The 19,655-nt window shown below is 42.5% G+C and overlaps 1 protein-coding gene across 3 annotated transcripts in view; it reads left to right on the top strand.

The window, feature by feature from the left end:
* Nucleotides 1-383: 383 nt before the first annotated feature.
* Nucleotides 384-19,655, top strand: part of SYT9 (synaptotagmin 9) — a 68,080-nt gene continuing 48,808 nt past the window's right edge. For all 3 annotated transcript variants that reach the window (XM_054283675.1, XM_054283674.1, XM_054283677.1), the window contains exon 1: nt 384-605. In XM_054283675.1, coding sequence (XP_054139650.1) covers nt 458-605 — 148 coding nt within the window. In that variant the 5' untranslated portion in view covers nt 384-457. The remainder of the gene's footprint in view (nt 606-19,655) is intronic.

The following is a 19,655-nucleotide window of genomic DNA, read 5'->3' as shown; positions in this document are numbered from 1 at the left end:
CGGAGAGGGCCGGGCCTGCCCGCCATGGTGAGGCGGGGGACGGGGCGCTGTCCGTCAGGACCCGCGCTCCGCCAGCCCCGGCGCCGCCTCTGAAGTTTCCCCCGAGCAGCGTGCGCGCTGGGGGCCCGGGCTGGTCCTGCCCCCGGGGCGGAGAGGGGCGCGGCGGCCCCCGCCCGCTCCCCCGGCGGCAGCGCTGCGCCAGCGCGGCTGGGCGGCCGCGGCGCCGGCGCTCCCCGCCCTCGCGTTCAACTGGTGGGACCCCCGTGCGCCCCCGGCCGCGGCACCGCGGGGAGCGGCGGGCGGCCCGGCCCGGCCCGGCCCGGCTCGGCCCGGCGGGGCGGGCGCCGCCGGCTGAGGAGGATGCGGGCGGCGGCGCGGCGGCCGCAGGCGGGCGGCGGGCAGCGGCGCGGCGCCTGACCGCAGGGCTCCGCTCCGCTCCCGAGGATGCTGCGGGGCGATGCCCGGCGACAGGGAGGACGAGATCTGCCAGAAAGCGCTGCAGCTGCTGGCCGAGCTGTGCTCCGTCGGGGCGGTGGAGAACGAGAACTGCCGCGATTTCATCTACTACCTGCGGGACAGAGCCCGGCCCCGCCTCAGCGACTCAGGTACGGCCGCCGCCCTCGGGGGCGCGGGCACCGGCGGCCTCCCTCCGGCCCCGGCTGCGGGAGGAGGGCGAGCTCCCCCGAGCATCCCCGGGCTGCCGGAGCCGCGGGGAGAGGCCTGCCGGGGCAGGGAAGGAAGGAGGTGGCGGGGAGGATGCTCCGGGGCCGCGGGTTTGCCGGGCGGGTTTGCCGGGGGAGGACGCCGGTGCCCGGTGCGGGCTCGGTGCCGCCGGGCTGGGTTTTAGCCCGAGCCCGAGCCCGCGGCGGGTGCGGCAGCGCGGGGGGCGGGCGCGCAACTTCGCGCCCGGAGCGGGTCGGAGCCGCCCTGGCCGGCGCCGCCGGGGCTCTGCTGCAGTGCCGGCGGGCCGGGGCTCCCCCGCCGCTCCCCCGGCCCTCTCGGAGCTCGGGGTGGAGCGGCCAGGCGCCTCGCAGCTCGGTCTGACTGGAACGCGGCTCAACGCAACTCCCCGGTTCCGCGTGTCGCAAGCTAACAAGAGTGTTCCTCGCGTTCCTGTGGCAGATGTGGGGCTGCGGGTCTGACAGGATGCGCGCTGGGTTGGTTTGTGTGTGTTTGTCAGGGTTATGGCTTCCACATCGTGGCATAACAGTCTTACTTAAAAACTTTAACTTAAGGAAGCTTTCTCATAAGGAGGCTGAGCTCCAGCTGGACAAAAGCAGAAAAGATTGAGGATTTGTCTCTGGATGCCAGGGGAGGGCAAATTGCAGTTTAGATTAGGAGCTTATTATATTTGTTTTTGCATCATCGAGTTGGGGTTGATAAGAATGGGGAGAAATTTAGTGAGTTAAGACAGAAGTTGATAAACCTTTGCACTACTGGGAAGCCTTGCTGTTAGATCAGCAAGTCATCACAGCGCAGTATTCCTTGCTTCATTATTCTCTGAAATAAATCAGTTCATTTAGCACAGGGCAGTCTAATGGCACTCTTTTCTGTAATTCAGTATCCCGAAGTAACACTCAGAGTGCAACTTCCTGACAAATCCTTGGATATGCTGGAGGCCTGGAGAAAACAAGTAAAACTAAATAAAAAAATACTCAAGGGAGGAAAAAGATGTGCTGTCACAACAAATGAATAAGGAATTTTCCATCATTCAGTTTGCTTGTATCCAAAGCTATTTGCAGCCATTCTGGCTTTTCACTACTTAAAATATTCAAATTGGAGTGATTCATGCAATGTTTGATAGGGTTTCTTTAAAAGTAGACAAATTTAATTGTTTGGTTTATATAGGCAGATTTAATTACTTTGTTCATATAAGCAGTAATTTTAGGACAGACACCTGTGATTTTCTGTAATTTTTATTTACTAAAGGATCAGTCATGTATTTGTGTATCAGGTCATGATTCCAAAGCCATCTGCTTAAATCAGTGCTCGCTTTGGATACAAAACTACTTGAAATGCATATGGAGACTTTAACCCCCACCACTTGATAATAGCTTTTCAGATTTCTTTCAGAAGCTACCTGCTTCTTTTTCTTTTTTTTTTTTTTCCATCAGCCTCAGGCAAAAAGAATACCTGGCATCTGTTTGGGAGCAATTTTAAAACACGGCGTGCTCAGTAAAAATTTATCACCTCTACCTAAAGATGATAAAAAAAGAAAAATTAAAAAAAAAAAAAAGAAAAAGTGTGTTTATTCCTACCTGTTTTGCTTGAACTGGTATTACACAACAGCCTTCCGGTGTTGTTGTGAACCTGCTCGATTACACAGAGCAGCAGTCCCTAACCTTTGCCAGCCAATGTGCAACAACACTGAGCAATTACGCTGCAGGCAGCATCTTCCCATTGGCCTCCATCTGAACGTTTTTATTTTTTGCAGCTGCAGCCGGTCTCAGAGGGTCTGGCAGGCAACATGTTACCCACAAACCCTGACTTGGGAAATGGTTCTGTGAGGTGGCCACGTCGGGGATTCGTTCATTTACCTAATCTCGTATTTCTTTGATTAAAATGTGTTTCTTACCCCAGTACGGCTGTGGTTTGTTTAGCTGCTTGTGGTGCTGTGGGCTGTAAGAAGGGAGTGCACATGACTTCCAAAACGAAGCAGTACGACTCGCAGTGAAAGGGAATAATAATATAAATAACACTGACCAGACCCGGCTTGCTGTGTGTGGTGAGTTTCATTGACTTAACAAGGGCAAAGCGGCCTTTAAAAAGCCCTGGCAAGCTGATCCTTTCCCTTTCCAGCCACTAGAGGCCTGAACAGGGATGTGGAGAAAAGTGGTGCTGAAGGACAGCGTCTCCTTAGCAGAACTGGGCGAAGGATGGAGCTGTGCGTGCTCCAGCTCCCAACCCCGAGCTGTGAAGGGGATGTGCTTGAGTAACTGGCTCTCAGGCCGCCCAGAACAGCAATCTGAAAAGATCTGAGTGGAGAAAAGTGCATGATTATGGGGAACTGGGCAAAAGTGCATGATTGTGGAGAACTGGCATGATTGTGGAGACCTGGGCAAAAGATGCAGCTGTCCTTGCTCAGAGTGGAGAAGGAGATGAGAACTGGCATGATCGTGGAGAACTGAGCAAAAGATGAAGCTGTCCTTGCTCAGAGAGAAGAAGGAGTGGAGAAAAGTGCATGATTGTGGAGAACTGGGTGAAGGATGGAGCTGTCCTTGCTCCAGCTCCCAACCCCGAGCTGTGAAGGTGATGTGCTTGAGTAACTGGCTCTTAGGCCGCCCAGAAGAGCAATCTGAAAAGATCTACAGCATCAGAGTGGAGAAAAGTGCATGATTGTGGGGAACTGGGCAAAAGTGCATGATAGTGGAGACCTGGGCAAAAGATGCAGCTGTCCTTGCTCAGAGTGGAGAAGGAGTGGAGAACTGGCATGATTGTGGAGAACTGGCATGATTGTGGAGAACTGGGCAAAAGATGCAGCTGTCCTTGCTCAGAGTGGAGAAGGAGTGGAGAACTGGCATGAATGTGGAGAACTGGGCAAAAGATGCAGCTGTCCTTGCTCCAGCTTCCTGCCCCTCTGCACCTGTGAAGGTGATGTGCCAGAGTCAAACTGAGTGACTGGCTCTCAGGCCACCCAAAACAGCAATCTAAAAAGATCTGCAGCATCAGAGTGGAGAAGAGTGCATGATTAAGTGGCTGATGAGGTACATGACCAGGTGTTGTGCAGGAATTAGAGCATGGGGATGTGCTTTGAAAAGTGTTTCTGAACTGAAGTAGGCTCTTGCCTGGATCTGTGGTGGGTGCAGACAGTTCGGCAGCACCTTTGGCTGAAGCCATTCATGGATGTTGGCTGTGTCCCCTGTCAGGACACGCTGGAAAATCCCAGCCCTAGGTGGGGAAGGAGGGAGCTGAGGGGCTGCTGAGGCTGGTGCCAGCATCTGTGTCCAAGCTCAGCCTCCTGGTGCCCCTCAGCCCCGGCACGGAGCAGCCAGATCCCTGGAGATCCTCTCCTGATACCTGATGCCCTTGGCTGTGTGGCTCAGGCCAGGAGGGGACTGCATGCCTGTGGTGTGTGCCACATCTTTATTTTTCAGTTCTCCAGGGTATTTCAGTGTTTTTCCCCTGTGTTGGGGAGTGCTGCACGTGCTTCGGGCACGAGTTTAAGGGTTAATGAGATCTGGGTTTAACAGGCTGGTCCACTGGATTTCAAGGGTGACACGAGTGAGTCAGATTTTAAAGCTTTTCAGAAAACTGAAAATGCAAATTAGGCATTTAGTGAAAAATCTTCAATTAGTTCAATAAGAGTTATATGTCAGAGCAACCTTGAAAATCCCCAAAAGGCATCCTTAAGCATTTAGATACCTTAATAAGCTGACTCGTTTTCTGTTCCATTGTAAAATGTCAATAATATTTCTGTATCACTGAAGGGCTTCATGAGGGGGAATTGCAAAGCCTGAACACATCAGGTATGTAATACATTCATAAGGGAGAGTCAGATGGACCTCTCAGAGAGATTGAAGTAAAAACAATGTTTATCATATGGGCATTTGAAAACAATCACTCAAGATCACGGAATATCACCCCATGATACAGCATAAAGCAAATATTGTGGAGGAGGAATGAGCAGAAGAATTTCTTGAATGTGTCAAAAAAGAGAAATCCAGTAAACCAAAACAACAACAGCAAAACTGTGAAAGCAGAAAATCTTGATAGAGAGACTGACCATTAAAAGGAGAATTAGGACAAAAAAGCTGTTTATGAAATAAAGGTTCTAACAAAATTCACTAATCATAGTGAATTTTTCATTAATTTTGTAGTGGAAAAATTATATAAATATAAATAAAAAGTAAAGTTTTCTGTTGCTTTGGGTTGCACATTTTGAGGATGAGCCATCAAGGTCTTATAATACTCTTAATTACATTCTTTAAAATTGACTAAGAGATGCTAACACAGAATACATGATGAATATTGTGGGCATAGTGATGGCATAAAGTGTTTTACAGGTCATAAGTATGAGATAATTATTTCACAGTGATAGAAAGCCAGATTTTAGTACTTGAAGGAGGTAAAGATAGTTGACAGTCAAGAAATTAAAAAATCTGGGAGTGGAAATGTGATGGATTTCGAAAAAAAAATGTACGAGAAACTGCAATTATGGTCTTGCAGTAGAATTTATGCATTTTTTGAATCAGTACTTTACTTTTTCATGTCTACTTTCAGCTTCAGGACAGAGAAAAGCACAAAGAAAAGGAAGGCAAAGAGGCTTTAGCGTGGCCTCCCATCCCTCTGGTGGGATGTGAGAGCCCAGGTTTTCTGTGGAGGGTGTTGTGCCAGTAGGCTGCTCATTGCCTAGAAAGTTAACACTTGCAATTAAATTGTACCTCAGAAAGTTTCCCTTTAATTCAGAACTGACTTGAAAAACAAAACCTGTCTTCAGCGAGTAGTTTGGTTCCTTAAAAAGGTGTTTTAAAATTTTTATACCTTAAATTGCTTCCTGATTTATTCCCACCTCCCTCCCCAAATTTTCCAGGAGCATAACAAGCTGTGGAGTTTCATCAGGACGTTAAATACATCTCGATTCATCTAAATAAATTCAAAAAGCATTTGCAAGTTTTAAAGACATGAAAAACATTTGAGTGGGTGAAATAACTTCCAGTGTGTTTTTTCATTTTATTTTTCTCACTGTGAGCTGTTGCTCTCCATATTTTTAAATTTTCTTTTCCTGATAGTATTCAATGTACCCTGCTAGTGCAAGGCTTTGTAGGATAGAGGACAAGTGTAAATCATATTTCCTCTTTTGAGGTGAAATGAATGAGCACATGTGAGGCCCAAGTTCCTTTAGGTTTTGAGAACCAAAGTGCTTTTTCAAGAGTTGAAAAAAATACAGTGATGTTATGTATTTAAGACTAAAAATAGGTATTCATTTTCTCTTTTGAAAAGTCAGGAACAAGTTTGAAGAAGGTAAAAACATTTACTTCCTGTTGCTTGAATTCTAAAATGCTCTGCTAGTTTAATTCCCTCTAAACAAAGAGGCTCTCAGAGATTTTCCTGTCATACTGGAGGAGTTTAATATTGTTTTTCTCCTTGGAAATCAGTTTTAAACAGATAACTAAATTTTGAAACAAATTGTAGAAAAGAGCAAATCATGTTCAAAGTAAAGGGACTACCTGTGCACTTAATAATGACTTGAAACTATAATTAAGACAAATCAATTTAAATAAAAGTAAAGATTTTAATTTATTATAACCACATGTAACATTTTCCTGGAACGCATTTTTGCCCTTTTGCAGCTAACCTAAAGAATTATAGGTGTTAAGTTACGACTCGCTCTTCAGAACCAGAGAAAAGGACAGCTACAAAGATTTCCCTCGTGATAAAACTGAGCTTTGATCAGGCTGGAACACAGTCATGTTAAATACTCTTCAGATATGAAAGAGCCCTGCTCCGCTGAGATCAGTTTCTGTTTTCCAGACATGCAGAGCAGCTGCACTTTGCCTTGAGCAGCCCAACACGAGGAGGTTTTCTGTGACCAAACCTCACTCCCCTGCTGCCCCACGGCTGCCCCTGCGCACTGTGGGGAGCAGAAATGGTTCAAGTCTATGAGAGAAAGGCAAGAGGAAGGTGGTTTCCAGCCCTTCTTGGCCTCTGCATCCAGATTCACCACAGGCGTGGAAAGTGGGAGCTTCCACTCCCATTTTGGTTTTAGTCCTCGCTTATGTGGGGATTTCACCAAATGTTTGTTGTTTACGGTCTGCCTCATACCCTGGAACTACAGCAGTGTGTAACATTGTGTTAAGTAGACTCGTGCCAGCTACACCTCTTTGTATTTAACAGAAAAAAATGTCATACCGGCATTTGAAAACAATCACTCAAGATCACGGAATATCACCCCATGATACAGGATAAAGCAAATATTGTGGAGGAGGAATGAGCAGAAGAATTTCTTGAATGTGTCAAAAAAGAGAAATCCAGTAAACCAAAACAACAACAGCAAAATCGTGAAAGCAGAAAATCTTGATAGAGAGACTGACCATTAAAAGGAGAATTAGGACAAAAAAGCTGTTTATGAAATAAAGGTTCTAACAAAATTCACTAATCATAGTGAATTCTTCATTAATTTTGTAGTGGAAAAATTATATAAATATAAATAAAAAGTAAAGTTTTCTGTTGCTTTTTCTGTTATATATATGACATATATATAAAAATGTGTTTACTTGTATACGACACATATATAGAAGTTTTTACTCAAATACGACACATATGTAAAAATAATACTTATTTCCTGAAGTCATTGCAAGCCCATTTGTAAAGTCATGCTGCAAGTTAGAATAACATGCTAACTGAATCAGGAATCAGTTATCTCTGCAGCCACACAGTTCATGCAAGTGTGCAGTGAACATCAAGGAAAACAGGTTATTTTCAACGGGGAGTAACAAAAATATCTATCGCTGAAAACGGCCTGAAGAGTAATGACCTTGGAAAATTAGGATGCCTAGACTGAATACAGTCTGTCTTATACCTGACTTCTTGTGCTAAGTGCCAGTTTTGCTGATGAAGAGCAATAGGTTAATTATGGCCTTGTACATACAAACTGGTTTTGCCACTAAATCTTGATCACTGCATTTGTCACACCTCCTATTTCAATGGGGTTTGCGCATTTCTCCTAGATGGGGGGAGAGGGAAAATAATTTTCTAATTATGCTTTCCTTATGCTTACCCAAAATCTTTGTACAGGCCACAGTTTACATTTGTCACCAAAAGCTCTGACTGCTTAAGCAGAGGTGTTGCTGTAAGAGATTTATGGGTTATTAATCCTAAAACCCCCGTGAACCTGTGCTACAATAATGACATTTTTAGAGTTTTACTATGGTAGAATACTGAATTGTTAGGTATTTTTGTGATCCACACATTTAGTGACCCAAGTACAAATGATCAGCCACATGTTGCCCCAGATAGCTTTCTGGAAAATTCCTTTCCAAACTAATTTGTGTGAGTTTAATTACACTGACAATTCAGAGACCTAGAAATGTAAGTCCAAAATTATTGCTGTCATAACAGCAGATCTGCTTAAACTCAGTCTCGAGGCTGTGCAGCTCTGTACCAGCTTTGATGTGCAATACGTAGAGGCTGAGCACAAACTGCAATTTGTGCATTTTTGTTTAAAACCACATTTCTAGGGTTTAGCTCTTCCCCCACTGAAAATAATGATCATTGTTGATGTAGTGCAAAGCTGTACTTAAGAACATTGCACTGTGCATTTTTTTGCTGTATTTTGTCATTCATTTAAGCTCTTCTGTGGCTTTATTTAGACCAAAGAGATAAAGAGAGATTATTTTGACCTAAAGCTTTATGTCTCTTTCATATTGCTAACAACATTTTAGTCCAAGGGGTAAAAATTTAGAATAATTAATTACAGATGCTGTCAGTTGCAACTGCAGTTTTTAAAGTTCATCATTTTACAAGATCAATCTTTTCTGTAGGATTGCTAAGTAGGAAGTACACAATCCACTAATTTGGAGAGTACAGAAATAAAGTGTTGTGCATAACAGGTGGTGGTTTGCACATTTCTTACATTTGCTGTTGTGGTCACACTGGGTATTGTGTGGCTTAAGCTGCTCAAGACATTCAGCTGCCTCTCTTTTTTTGGATTTAGGCATTCATTAGCCCAGTGAGATCAGCTTGGCTTCCTTTGGCAGGCATGTGCACTGCAGGATTTGATCCTGTGCATCTCCCAAGGTTAGCTGGAATTCACAAATGCAGCAGATGCAGTCAAAACTGGCACGTGTGTGTATGTTTAAGCCAATTTACGGGTGATATGTGTCTACCAAAGCTAAAGGTTGGAACAGGCTATAATTCTGTCAGAAAAAGCTTCCAGATTATTGCTGTAAATCCACCATGCTGACAAAAAAAATGTCAGGCACTAATGATTTTGGAGTTAAAACTTTCAAAGGGCTTTTTCAAAAACCTTCCAGATTTCTTTTTAAAATAAGAATAATGAGGATTTGAAATAGGATAATTCCTGCCGGGATACTTTCTCACTTTCTTTTTGTTCCTGTTGAGTTTCACATGCACACAAGAAAGTCTTGCTGACTTCCCTTGGATATAAATTCCTTCAGTTCATTGCATGTTCATCAGGGAGTTGTTTGGAATATCCTAATTCTATTTTACAGTCTGTGAAACTCCCTAAATATTTCCTTTCCAGCTGTGATGGACCTTTCCTGTGTGTATACAAAACACTTAATATTTATCTCTGAAAATTTCTTCTGGTAAACCAGTCTTCATCACTCCCATCCAGGTTACTTTATGCCTTGTTTCTCCATCCTTTTTCTAAATTATATGTGTATATACACCAATGTTCCATGTGTTTGCCCCTTGGGGTGTTCCCACTCCTTTTCTCAAGCAGCATCTCATTTTATTTACAGCCCAGTTTTTAATCTCTTTAATTCCTCTCTGTTTTAGTTGTCTGACTTCAGCAATATAGTTTGTTTTTCTTCTCACATTTAGTGGAATTTCAGAATGCAGTGAGAGCTTCAGTAGCTGTGCAATCAGTACATAAAGTTTGACCCATCTTACACACTTCTTGTTTCATTGGGCATCTGTCTGGATATACAATTCCTTTTCAGCTCTTTTTTAAAACTTTCTGCTTCTTTTGTTGTTTGCAGGAGGTTCATGGCTATGGAGTTCATGGTTTCACCAGTACCCATTAAGACATTCCAAAAGCTGTTTCTCACATCTATCCAATTTCATAAATAATTGCAACTTGTAATTCTGTACAAATTACCCCACTATTACAGAAAGGAATGTACAATGCAAATTAGGAAATGATCAATGAGACCAGCAGTCTTATGATCTTCTGTTTCCATTTGTAGCAGATGTTTTACCCATTTAAAAGAGGAGTTTATCTTTTTTCCCCCTGGAGAAGTGAAATGGATAAGATTGATGCTGAGTTATTCCATCTCTTTTTGGGAAGCCTACCCTGAATAGGCTGATCTCAAGTGTTCATTATGCTGAGTTCTCTCTGCACAGCAGAAAGTAAAAGAGAGTTTCCTGAGCCTGGCTGCAGGGAAATGCAGCAGGGATTGAGTTGTTCTTGCTGAGTGCTCTCCTATTCCCCCTAGTAGGGCTGATGTAAAATATGTGTAGCAGTGGCATTACCTGCTGTAAAGGGATTTTAGGTCCATTAGCAACTAAATACAAGAGAAAACAGAGCTGGTATTGCTTCAAAAATATGTAAAACTCTAAAGAGAAAATTCTTTTATCAGTACAATTCTGGGGGTTTCTTTTAAGCTATACCAATTTACTCGGGGTTTCTTTTAAGCTATACCAATTTACTCGGGGTAACACAAGACACAAATCTTAATCAGGTGCTCAAATTTTGTTTTCTTCTGTGATAGTGCTCTCTCCTGCAGTAGATCATGCATCAAGAAAGGGTACTATTTCTCCAGAGGCCACTAAGGCATCCATGATAACAAAAATCTAATGTAAACTTCTCTTCCTTTTTGTTTTCATTTTCAGCTGACAAACATTAAAGATGACTAATGACTTTAAAAAAAAAAAAAAAAAAAAAGCAGAAGTGAAAAATTAGGCTTAGCAGGTAAACAGAAGTTGAGGGGCTGGCCCAGTTTTGTGCATTAGTTTGGGGTTTTTTCCAAGTTCAGGGATGTTTCACAAAGGTGCAGCAGGCACAGGATTGGTGCCTGTTACCTGTTCTGCTCAGGAGATGGAACTGAGGTGCAGAAGAGGCATCCAAGCCTCTGAAGAGAGAGATAAAACTCATATTCCTAAGGGACCAAAGTGCACCAAGCAGACTTGCTGTCACCTGGGAATTAGAGTTAGCAGAGTTGAAGTCTGGGGTTCTGGGGACCTGCCTGTGGGGACACAGTGGACAAGAAAGGCTGTGTTATACCTCTGTTGTAAGAATTTCTATTTCCGTTTTATATTACACTGAAACTTGCCTTTTTTTGTCCTGATTTTTGAAGCCTTTTGAGCTTCTTTGTGGAGTTTGATGTAGGAAAAAAATACATAAAGCAGATCTGTCCAAATTCTTTGTCTGTCTTGGGGTCCTCTCACTGGTTTGTTTGTTGGCTGGTGGGTTTTTTGTGGGTTCAGTAGCTTTCTAAGCCAGCCTGAGAAATCAGGATTTGCTGCTGACATTTGGGCTGTGGCTAATGAGGAAAGAGAAGGCTTGGCCGTTGTGGCTTCCCCTATTTTGGACAAGCTGTCACCTTGACTCTTCCCTGTGCAGCAGCTTCACTGTTCCTGCCAGCTTCTCTAAGCTGCAGGAGGTGTAACATTTTTATATCTGCTCTCATTCTCAAGTTAATGTCTTGTTCCTGCCTACCTTATTCGTTCTGTACCTGTCTCTTGTTCTGTTGTCATTGTGTTATAAAGAGCAAATTGACTAGTCAAGATGATTTCTTTCCTGCTGCTGCTAGGAGCCAGTGATGATAAAATAGCTAAAAGCAGTTCCCAAAATAGCAGTGCACAGGTATAGGTTTGCCAGCGAGATTGGATGGTGATTACTCTATAGGTCCTTCTGTAGTGTTGCAAGTGAGCCCCAGCACTGTGAACAAAAACTGCTCTTTCTTCTTTTGATGGATTTTTCTTCCTTTTTTTTCCTCATTTTCTTGGGAGCTGGAAACCAGAGCAGACCTTAATTGCAACAGGACCGGCAGCATCTTCAGCCACTTCAACTTTTCTTTCCTTCCCAGATTAGGGGGAAGCAGTTTTTCACCCTCAGGAACATCCAAAATTCCGTCTCAGGATTCACTTCTTATCCTAAAGGCTCGGCGCACTGAGAGATGAAGCAGTAATTTTGTTATAATGGAAAGCTTGGGATCTGACATTTTTTGGTCATTTGGCAGTTTTACCTCCCTTTTTTCTGCACCCCTCTCTCTGTGGAAGATTTACAGTGGTAGTTGTTGCCATGGCACTAAGCAGGACGAGGCGTCTACTCCAGCCTCAAAACTGGATGTTTACGGCCGTATCGTGAAAAATCATCCCTGCTGACAACTCGGGGTTGTTTGCTCAGAATTAACACACCACTCCTCTTCTTCAGAGGCTCTTCAGGTCATTCCCTGTGTGTCAAGACAAATGTGAGCTTCAGCAGTGCTGGAAGAGCCTCAGAATCAGCTCTGTCCTTCCAGTCCCTCGTTAGCTGTTCAAATGAACAACCGCTTCACGCCCTGCCGAGCAGCTGATTGGCCTTGGAGGGAAGAAGCATCTGAAGCAGTATTAATGTTTCATTCAAAATCATGAGAGCCAGGGAGGAGGGGAATTAGGGAATTCAAAACCCCAAATCAGGACTGCCTTTTATTTCACCAGGTCCTGTTCTCTTGAGCAGCATCCCAAATTTGCTCCCACGCTGGATTTCCTCTCTGGATGGTCTTGCTGCCTTTGTGGGGTGTTTTTGCCAAGGGTAAATTTAACAGCTCTCTTCCCTTTGCCTTTCTTTCTCCATTGTCTGCTTCTTTTCCCCAGCCCTGTTGACAGTATCTGCTGTGACATATGCTGTACAGGAGATGGAGAGACAAGGAAACTGGGCAGTCCCTCCATCCTCTTCTCTTTTCCTTTCTCAAGTCTTCACTGCTGCATCAAGGCCAGTGAAAATCCCTTTTTATTTTCTCACCAAGCACAGCAGATGAGAAAGCTGAAAAATTAGTGCCTTAAAATGCTATCTCAAAGATATGTGAGCAAACTGGATGTGATAAAGCAATCAGTAAAGGAGTGTAGTGGGTTGCATGACCGCAAGAACAGCCAGCTGCATCTAGGAAATATGTAAGTCCTTGGACTCCAGCAGTATAAAACTTCCCAAGCTGTAAAAGAAGAGCAGTTCTTTCTCTTTTGTGGCAGTCCCAGTGGTTTGAAACATAGTTGGCAACTAATAACTGCAATCATAGAGTCACTGACGTTAAAGGAAACATCACCTCACAGTGGGTATTCACATAAGATCTTGGATTCCTTGTACGTAGTATAGCACGTGCTGGGGTTCTTAAATTTGCAGATGTTGCTAATAAATAAAAATAGTTTTATTAGGACAGGAATAGAAAACACACATTAGATACAGAAGTGTTGCATAACCAGCCTTGATGAGCAGGGAAGCTCCCCTTCTGCAGCATTCAAGAAGTGCTGTTCCCAATAAATGACAGCAAATAGATCCTAGGTCATCCTGAGATACATATTAATACCACTGTTTTTTTCAAAAACTCAAATGTTGCTTATTCTTTTACCTGTTAGCCTCGGAAAAAAAAAAGGGGAAAAAAAGCAAGTTTTGACAGAGTATTTCCTGACTCAGCAGATGTTGCTTATTCTTTTACCTGTTAGCCTCGGAAAAAAAAAAGGGGAAAAAAGCAAGTTTTGACAGAGTATTTCCTGACTCAGCAGTTGGATGGAGGGAACGATGCTGACACACTTGGTTCAAGGTAATGGAAGGACTTCACCCCAGCTGAGGAGAGCTGTGACCACACAAAACAGCCCAGGAGGTGCCTGCCTGTAAAGCCTGCTAATCAAGTATTACTCACCAATCTGTTAATACAAATGTGTTTGACTCAGGGATGTTTTTTAGAGACAGGAGTCATGCTTTAGTTGGCTGCCATAGATTACTAGCTGGAGACTGTGAAAACTAAGGTTGTTGGTTTTTCTTTTTGAATTGTGCACTTGAGATGTGATCTTGTAGAAATCTCTCAGTGCTGGTTTTCCCTAGCCTTTCAGCTGCTTTTTCAGTAGTGATATGCAATAAAAATTCCATCTAATGCCCTGTCTGTAATCAGCAGAGAAAGCAGGGCATGTCTCAAGTGTGATGTCAGTAAAGCGTTGAGCAGAAAACAGCCTAAAAAGCAGCCAAGAGAAAACGGTGGGCCCAAGGATTTAGGTGGAAAGTAGCCAGCCTGAATGTGGCTCACTCTATTTTCATAGCAAACACGAAATAAGAGCCTGGGCTTTGCTGGGGCCTCTCAGCACTTTACTCTTATAAATAATAAACAGAATACATTTTCCTCCTGTGTGGGTTAGCAAATAGAAATGTGCCTCTGTTATCAGCAAGGAAGCCATAATTGAGAGGCAGTGCTTTTGTGGAATACACATTCAAATGGGACTAAATAAAAGCATGAGGAGGATTTCAAAACTTCTATTTCAGTGCTGGGTTTCATCTGTTCAGCTATGGAATTCATTTATGATAACGTTTTTGCAAATTTGGATTTACATTCTCAGACTCAAATCATGCCACTTGCTCCAGCCTGTATCTGACACAGCAACAGCTCTAACAGGGTAACTTTAGGTAATCTTTTGCATATCCCAGCATTTTGCTGTTTACTGCCCCATTTTCAGCATAATTTCAGAGTTTTGAGTGTTTGCTTTCATGGCCCGGCTTGGATTACAAATACACATCTTGCTGTGACACCGTTTGAGACTGAAACTGAAAGGAATGTGGTCATGGTAATCCTGTTCACATTATTGTAGCAGAAATGCAGAATAAAACATATTTTTTCTTGGAGAGAGACATGTTTCTAACATGCCCCATTTCCAGTTTGGGTCCCTTTCCCATTTGGGATTAAAGAGCGTCTTTTTACTGGCTCTGTTTACTTGTTCTTAAGGATATCTGTTTATTCATTTCAGGATGCCTCAATGTATGTTGTGCTCATGTTTAGGAAACGTACAGAATTAATTACCCACCCCTTATATGAAAGTGCTCTAGAGAAATTACAGTGGGTAACTCTTCTCAACAACCTACTAACAGCAAACTTCCACAAGTCTGGAGGTTTGGAACATGCAGTTCTCGGAAGTGCTTGGTCCTTTTCCCTTCTTTTTTGTCAGGTTTTTTTCTTAATGAATGTAATGTCATGCCTGCAAGTGAAAAGTTTTCTATTTTCTTAACATTCGCATTTAGTCATTCAAAAAATTATTCCTTTTTTTTTTTCCTACAATCATCTGAGTCAACCCAATGATGGGAATTGTGTTGATTTTAAGGACATAGGATCCCAAGGACTTCCTGAGAAAAGGATGTGTACAAGCACCCGAGTCTAAAGAAAATATTTACAGTACTATTCCTGTAATTCAGTTTTAGATATTTTTTCCCCCTAATATAATCAAGCTATCAGATGAGTGATTTTATTTTCTTCTTTCGACCTCATTTCTTTATTTATTTTGAGGGGCCATGTAGAACCAGAATAAGAAGTAGATATTGGTGAGTGCCTTATCTACCTGTGTTGGATGACAAAGAAAAAAGTACCAAGTTCCCAAAGCTATCCTAAAGTCATTCCACGGAAGTGGCTGAAAAGTTAGCAAATCCCATCAGTGTATTTCAGCTAGCAAGAAAAGTGGGGTGTGAGATACATATTTCTGGAGAAATGAGAACCCCCACTACTATTTTTAGAGACCAGAAGTTGAAAACACTGTGGCTATAAATTCACCGTCCATTGTGTTTGTTTTCCCCTTATAAGCAGCAGAACTTTTTAAGTTCTTCGAAGGCAAGGAAAACCCCAGATTTGAGAGCAATCCAGCTGAGAGAAAGTCTTGGAGGAGGAGAGAAGACATGAAAGCTCAAGTGTTTCCACTTCTCTTAAGCATCCCACAGCAGTGGTGTTGTGGCTTTTAGGAATGAGGGGCTGACACCAACATCTCCTTCACACTCCTTGTAATTCTGGCAGGGAGATGAGGAGAGCAGGGGTTCTCCCCTTAGAACAGGCCCGAGGAAGGGCAGTCTGCAGGAAGAAGGTTTCAGGGCTGGTGGTCCCTTCTCTACATCCCATTTGTTTGTGTGCATCCACCTGGAGAGCCTGGTGCGTGCATTGTGTGAAAAGGGTACCACTGATTATAATTGAACTCATCTTAAAAAACTGAGCCATACCCTGTGATTATAATTTCTCTCTCTGGTAAGGTTGTTTATCTTCTCTTTCTTGTTTATTGCTTGAGTGAAGCTAGCACATTTGAAATTCTGTTTTAGAAGTAGGATACTGTGCAACTGGTGGTATTTCACTGCAGAATAACCCCCAGAGGGATTTGTAATCCCCTGGTACTATCATCCAGTAGTGAGCCAAATTGAATAATGAGCTCGGTGCTATGAATTCAGCCTCCTGCTCAGCCTCATTCTGCATTGCTTAGCATTGCTTGGAAATTAATTGATTATTACTGTGTATTTATGCTGTCAATGACATCCAGAGGCTGGCCTAAACACTTTGGAGCAATATATGTACATGCAGATATTTTTATGTACATGCAGATATTTTGTTCTCCCTCTATAATATGTGCTGTAGACTGTCTTTTAAAGGAGCTGTTACTGCATCTTCCCCACAGCTAGACAGTACATGCTGGACATTGCACAACGACACATAGTTTGCTATTAATGTTTACAGGATTTGGAATGTTGTAATTGATTTTGGCACTGAAAGTGCAGTCTGGTAAATTGCTTGTCACCCTTGTTTCATCCCCAGTCTCGTTGAGAATCTCATATGCAATTAACCATAATTGCTATACTGTATTTATTCTGAGGCACACAGCACATTGCTGGTTTGATGTTTGCTTCTCAAAAATGGTGAGTTAATTGCTTACAAAAACACAACTCAAAATAAGGGGACCTTTGTGGTAAGGGACTTTTCTTCAGAGTAGAAAATTACAGAGACTTAAATACCATCCACGTTCCAAACTCATGGCCCTCCTGTACTTGAAATCTCCCTGGCTTCAGGGACAGGAGCTTGTTCATAAAGGCAGGACAAGTCCATCTCCATTACCAAACTGTGGGACACAGCAAGAGGAGCTGGATTCTCTGCACACCAGGACCAAAGTTAACAAGTTCTTGTGCAGTCTGTAAGACAGAGCAATTCCTTCTGCATGTGAAACTGGAGTTCTTTAAAGCAATGTATTTGCTCCACATCCTCGAGGTCACAAGGTAGAAGCAGCACTGAATGGCTCACATGAATTCCTCTGCCAGTCTATCCTGGCAATATTTGCTATTTAAGCAGCCAAGGCTCCAGAATTAGCATGGACTGTCTAGAAACCTCAATAAAATGAAGAGCTTTGCCAAGAAACAGTCTAGGGCAGCAAAAAAAAAAAAAAAAAAAAAAAAAGGAAGCTGTTCTCACAGATCAACAACAGGAATCTGCAAAATTTTCCTTCCCAGGAATGAAGAGCTGCATTGTCTCCTGCTCTTATCCAGAGGCTGGATACTGGAGGACAGGTTGGGTTCTCAGGTTTAGCATGAGGGCACCTGCTCTTTTCATGTGGTAGTGGATTGGTTGGAAATTTCTAATCAGAAATTTCATTGCTATCCTTGCTAAAGCAGAGGATACTCTTCAATTCTTCATGTTAAGAAACTAGCTGTTGTAATTTTTTCTGGAGAAAATAATTTCAGGAGGCAAGATACAGATCCAACTTAATTAAAGAAAATGCAAATCCAGTCTAATACATTTTATAGTAGGGAGTGTAGATTCTGCTTGCAGCAAGCACAAAATATCTCCAAGAGTCTGGATTTGACAAATAGTGGCAATAATTGTACATCTAAAACATTAAAAATATCTTTAATCAGAATGCTGGATGAAAAAAGGAATTTTTTTTCAACTCTTGCAAATTGAAAAAAAAACAAGCCTAAATACCATGAAATGATTTCCAGGATATTCAAACTAGTTTAGATCTTACTTTTCATCCTGTTAATTATTTTGCTATTCTCCATTCAATTAATTATCAGATTAAGGTTCTTATGTAATATGTAAAATGGTCTTTTGATTATAAAAGATTGTAAAAGAAGTGCTGCAGTTTGCTTCAGAAGAAAGCACAGCAAGATTGAAATCTGCAGAATTTCAACTTGAAAGAGGCTGTTAACTTTGACAGCAATTGCATGTAGCATTACAGTTGCATATTCCACAAGAAAATGGGGTGTATCACTTGGGGCATGGAAGACAACTGCAAATCTTAACTGTAGGAATCATTAAAGATTGTAGATAAATACCATTCCTTGGATTTTTTGCTTAGATCTTCCAGAATTGCTACACTTATCAAAACCTCTATTTCATAGTTTTTATTACAGATGTTGATTATAACTGATTTGGAGCTTTGTAGTTTGCACAGGTATGATATGAACCGAAGGCCAACAAGATGATTAGAGAGATGGAGCATCTCTCCTACAAATTAAAACTGAGAAAATTGGGTTTTTTCAGCCCAGAAAAGAGAAGGTGACCTAAATGTGGCCTTCCAGTACCTGCAGGGAGCCCACAAGAAAGAGGGAGAGGGACTTTTCACAAGGGCCTGTGGTGACAGGACAAAGGGAAATGTCTCCGCACTGAAAGATTGTGGGTTTAGATTAGATATTAGGAAAAATTTCTTTGCTGTGAGGGTGGTGAGGCCCAGAGAAGTTGTGGGTGACTCATCCCTGGAATTGTCCCAGGCCAGGTTGGATGGAGCTCTGAGCAACCTGGTCTGTTGGAAAGTGTCCCTGCCCTTGGCAGATGGCTTGGAAGTAGATGGTTTTTAAGGTCTCTTCCAAACCCAAACCATTCTATTCATGATATTTCAGTCTTCGTGATTCAGTGATATCAGTGATTCATGGTATTTCAGTCTTCCTAGAATCTAGTCTGGAAGAAAAGAGAAATCCTTCTGCTTTACAACCTAAGAAATGATTCTCAGCATGAGGTTTTTTTACTCTGCAGGGTTGGTGACGTGGCTTTTCAGCTGCCTGTATCACCTTCCTTCTCCAAAATCTGTTCATCCTCTCAGTCCTTCACGTGTTGGCCGTGTGCCTGCTGAAAGCAGGTGCATTTGGAGAAATGGCAGCTTTCTCAGGACTCAGTTATTTAATTAACTCCTTTTTAACTGGATTTTTTATTTGAAAAAGCTGTCCCAGCTGTCTGGTGGTCCAAACCTTGCTTGTGGGCTGAGCAATGCTTGTCAAGCTCCCTGCCTCCCTTCTCTTCGGTTGCATCACGCTTCTCTAGAAGCAACTGGAAAGCTGCTAGACTCGCAGTGAGGAGTGAGAAGATCCAGGTTCCATTTTTAACTTTTCAGCCTCTTTTCCAAAGGCTCACCTTGAGAGCTGTGCTGTGTCGTGGGTTTCTATTCTGTGTCTTGGTTTGCCTGTTTCTAAAAAGATGTTTAAGTAACTTGGATGATTATAAATGGAAAAGCTACTTAGTGATTAACAGTTTAATCACTGAGATAATTTAACAGCTTTGTTCTATGGCCTACTTGGTATTGTGAATAGAAAAACAAACAATTCTTCAAATATCCACTAGGGTTTCTGAACACATTTCTGTGCTGTTTGCATTCCATTAACATTCTACTGATACAGATTTATTCACAGTGGTTTTAACTGTGTCTGTCCAGACACATCTTTATGCATTCTCACAGCTTTCATGAGTAAATCTTGATTAAAAAAAAAAAAAAATTACCCTATCAACAACAGCAGATTCATTGATTATTTAAATAAGGACAGAAGGCTATCACTTATGTCCCAGATAAATAGCAGAGGTCACTAAACTTAAACAAAGACTGAAAAAAAATAGCTTGAAAATTGCCCTTTAAAGCATTATAAATTACATCTTTCTGATTAGAAATCTGAATTTTCATATCTTTTCCTATTAGTATGATATTTGAAAGCACCGGAGAAAAATATTTTTTAATGGACCTTCATGTCATAATCCAGGAGGTCAACATTGATGGACGTTAATGAA

This window comes from Melozone crissalis, unplaced genomic scaffold (assembly GCF_028551555.1).
Source record: "Melozone crissalis strain CALT ecotype California unplaced genomic scaffold, PUWL_Pcris_2 ptg000038l_1, whole genome shotgun sequence".
NCBI lineage: Eukaryota > Metazoa > Chordata > Aves > Passeriformes > Passerellidae > Melozone > Melozone crissalis.
The sequence above is the reverse complement of the archived record's forward strand: the minus strand, read 5'-3'. Positions and strand labels throughout refer to the sequence as shown.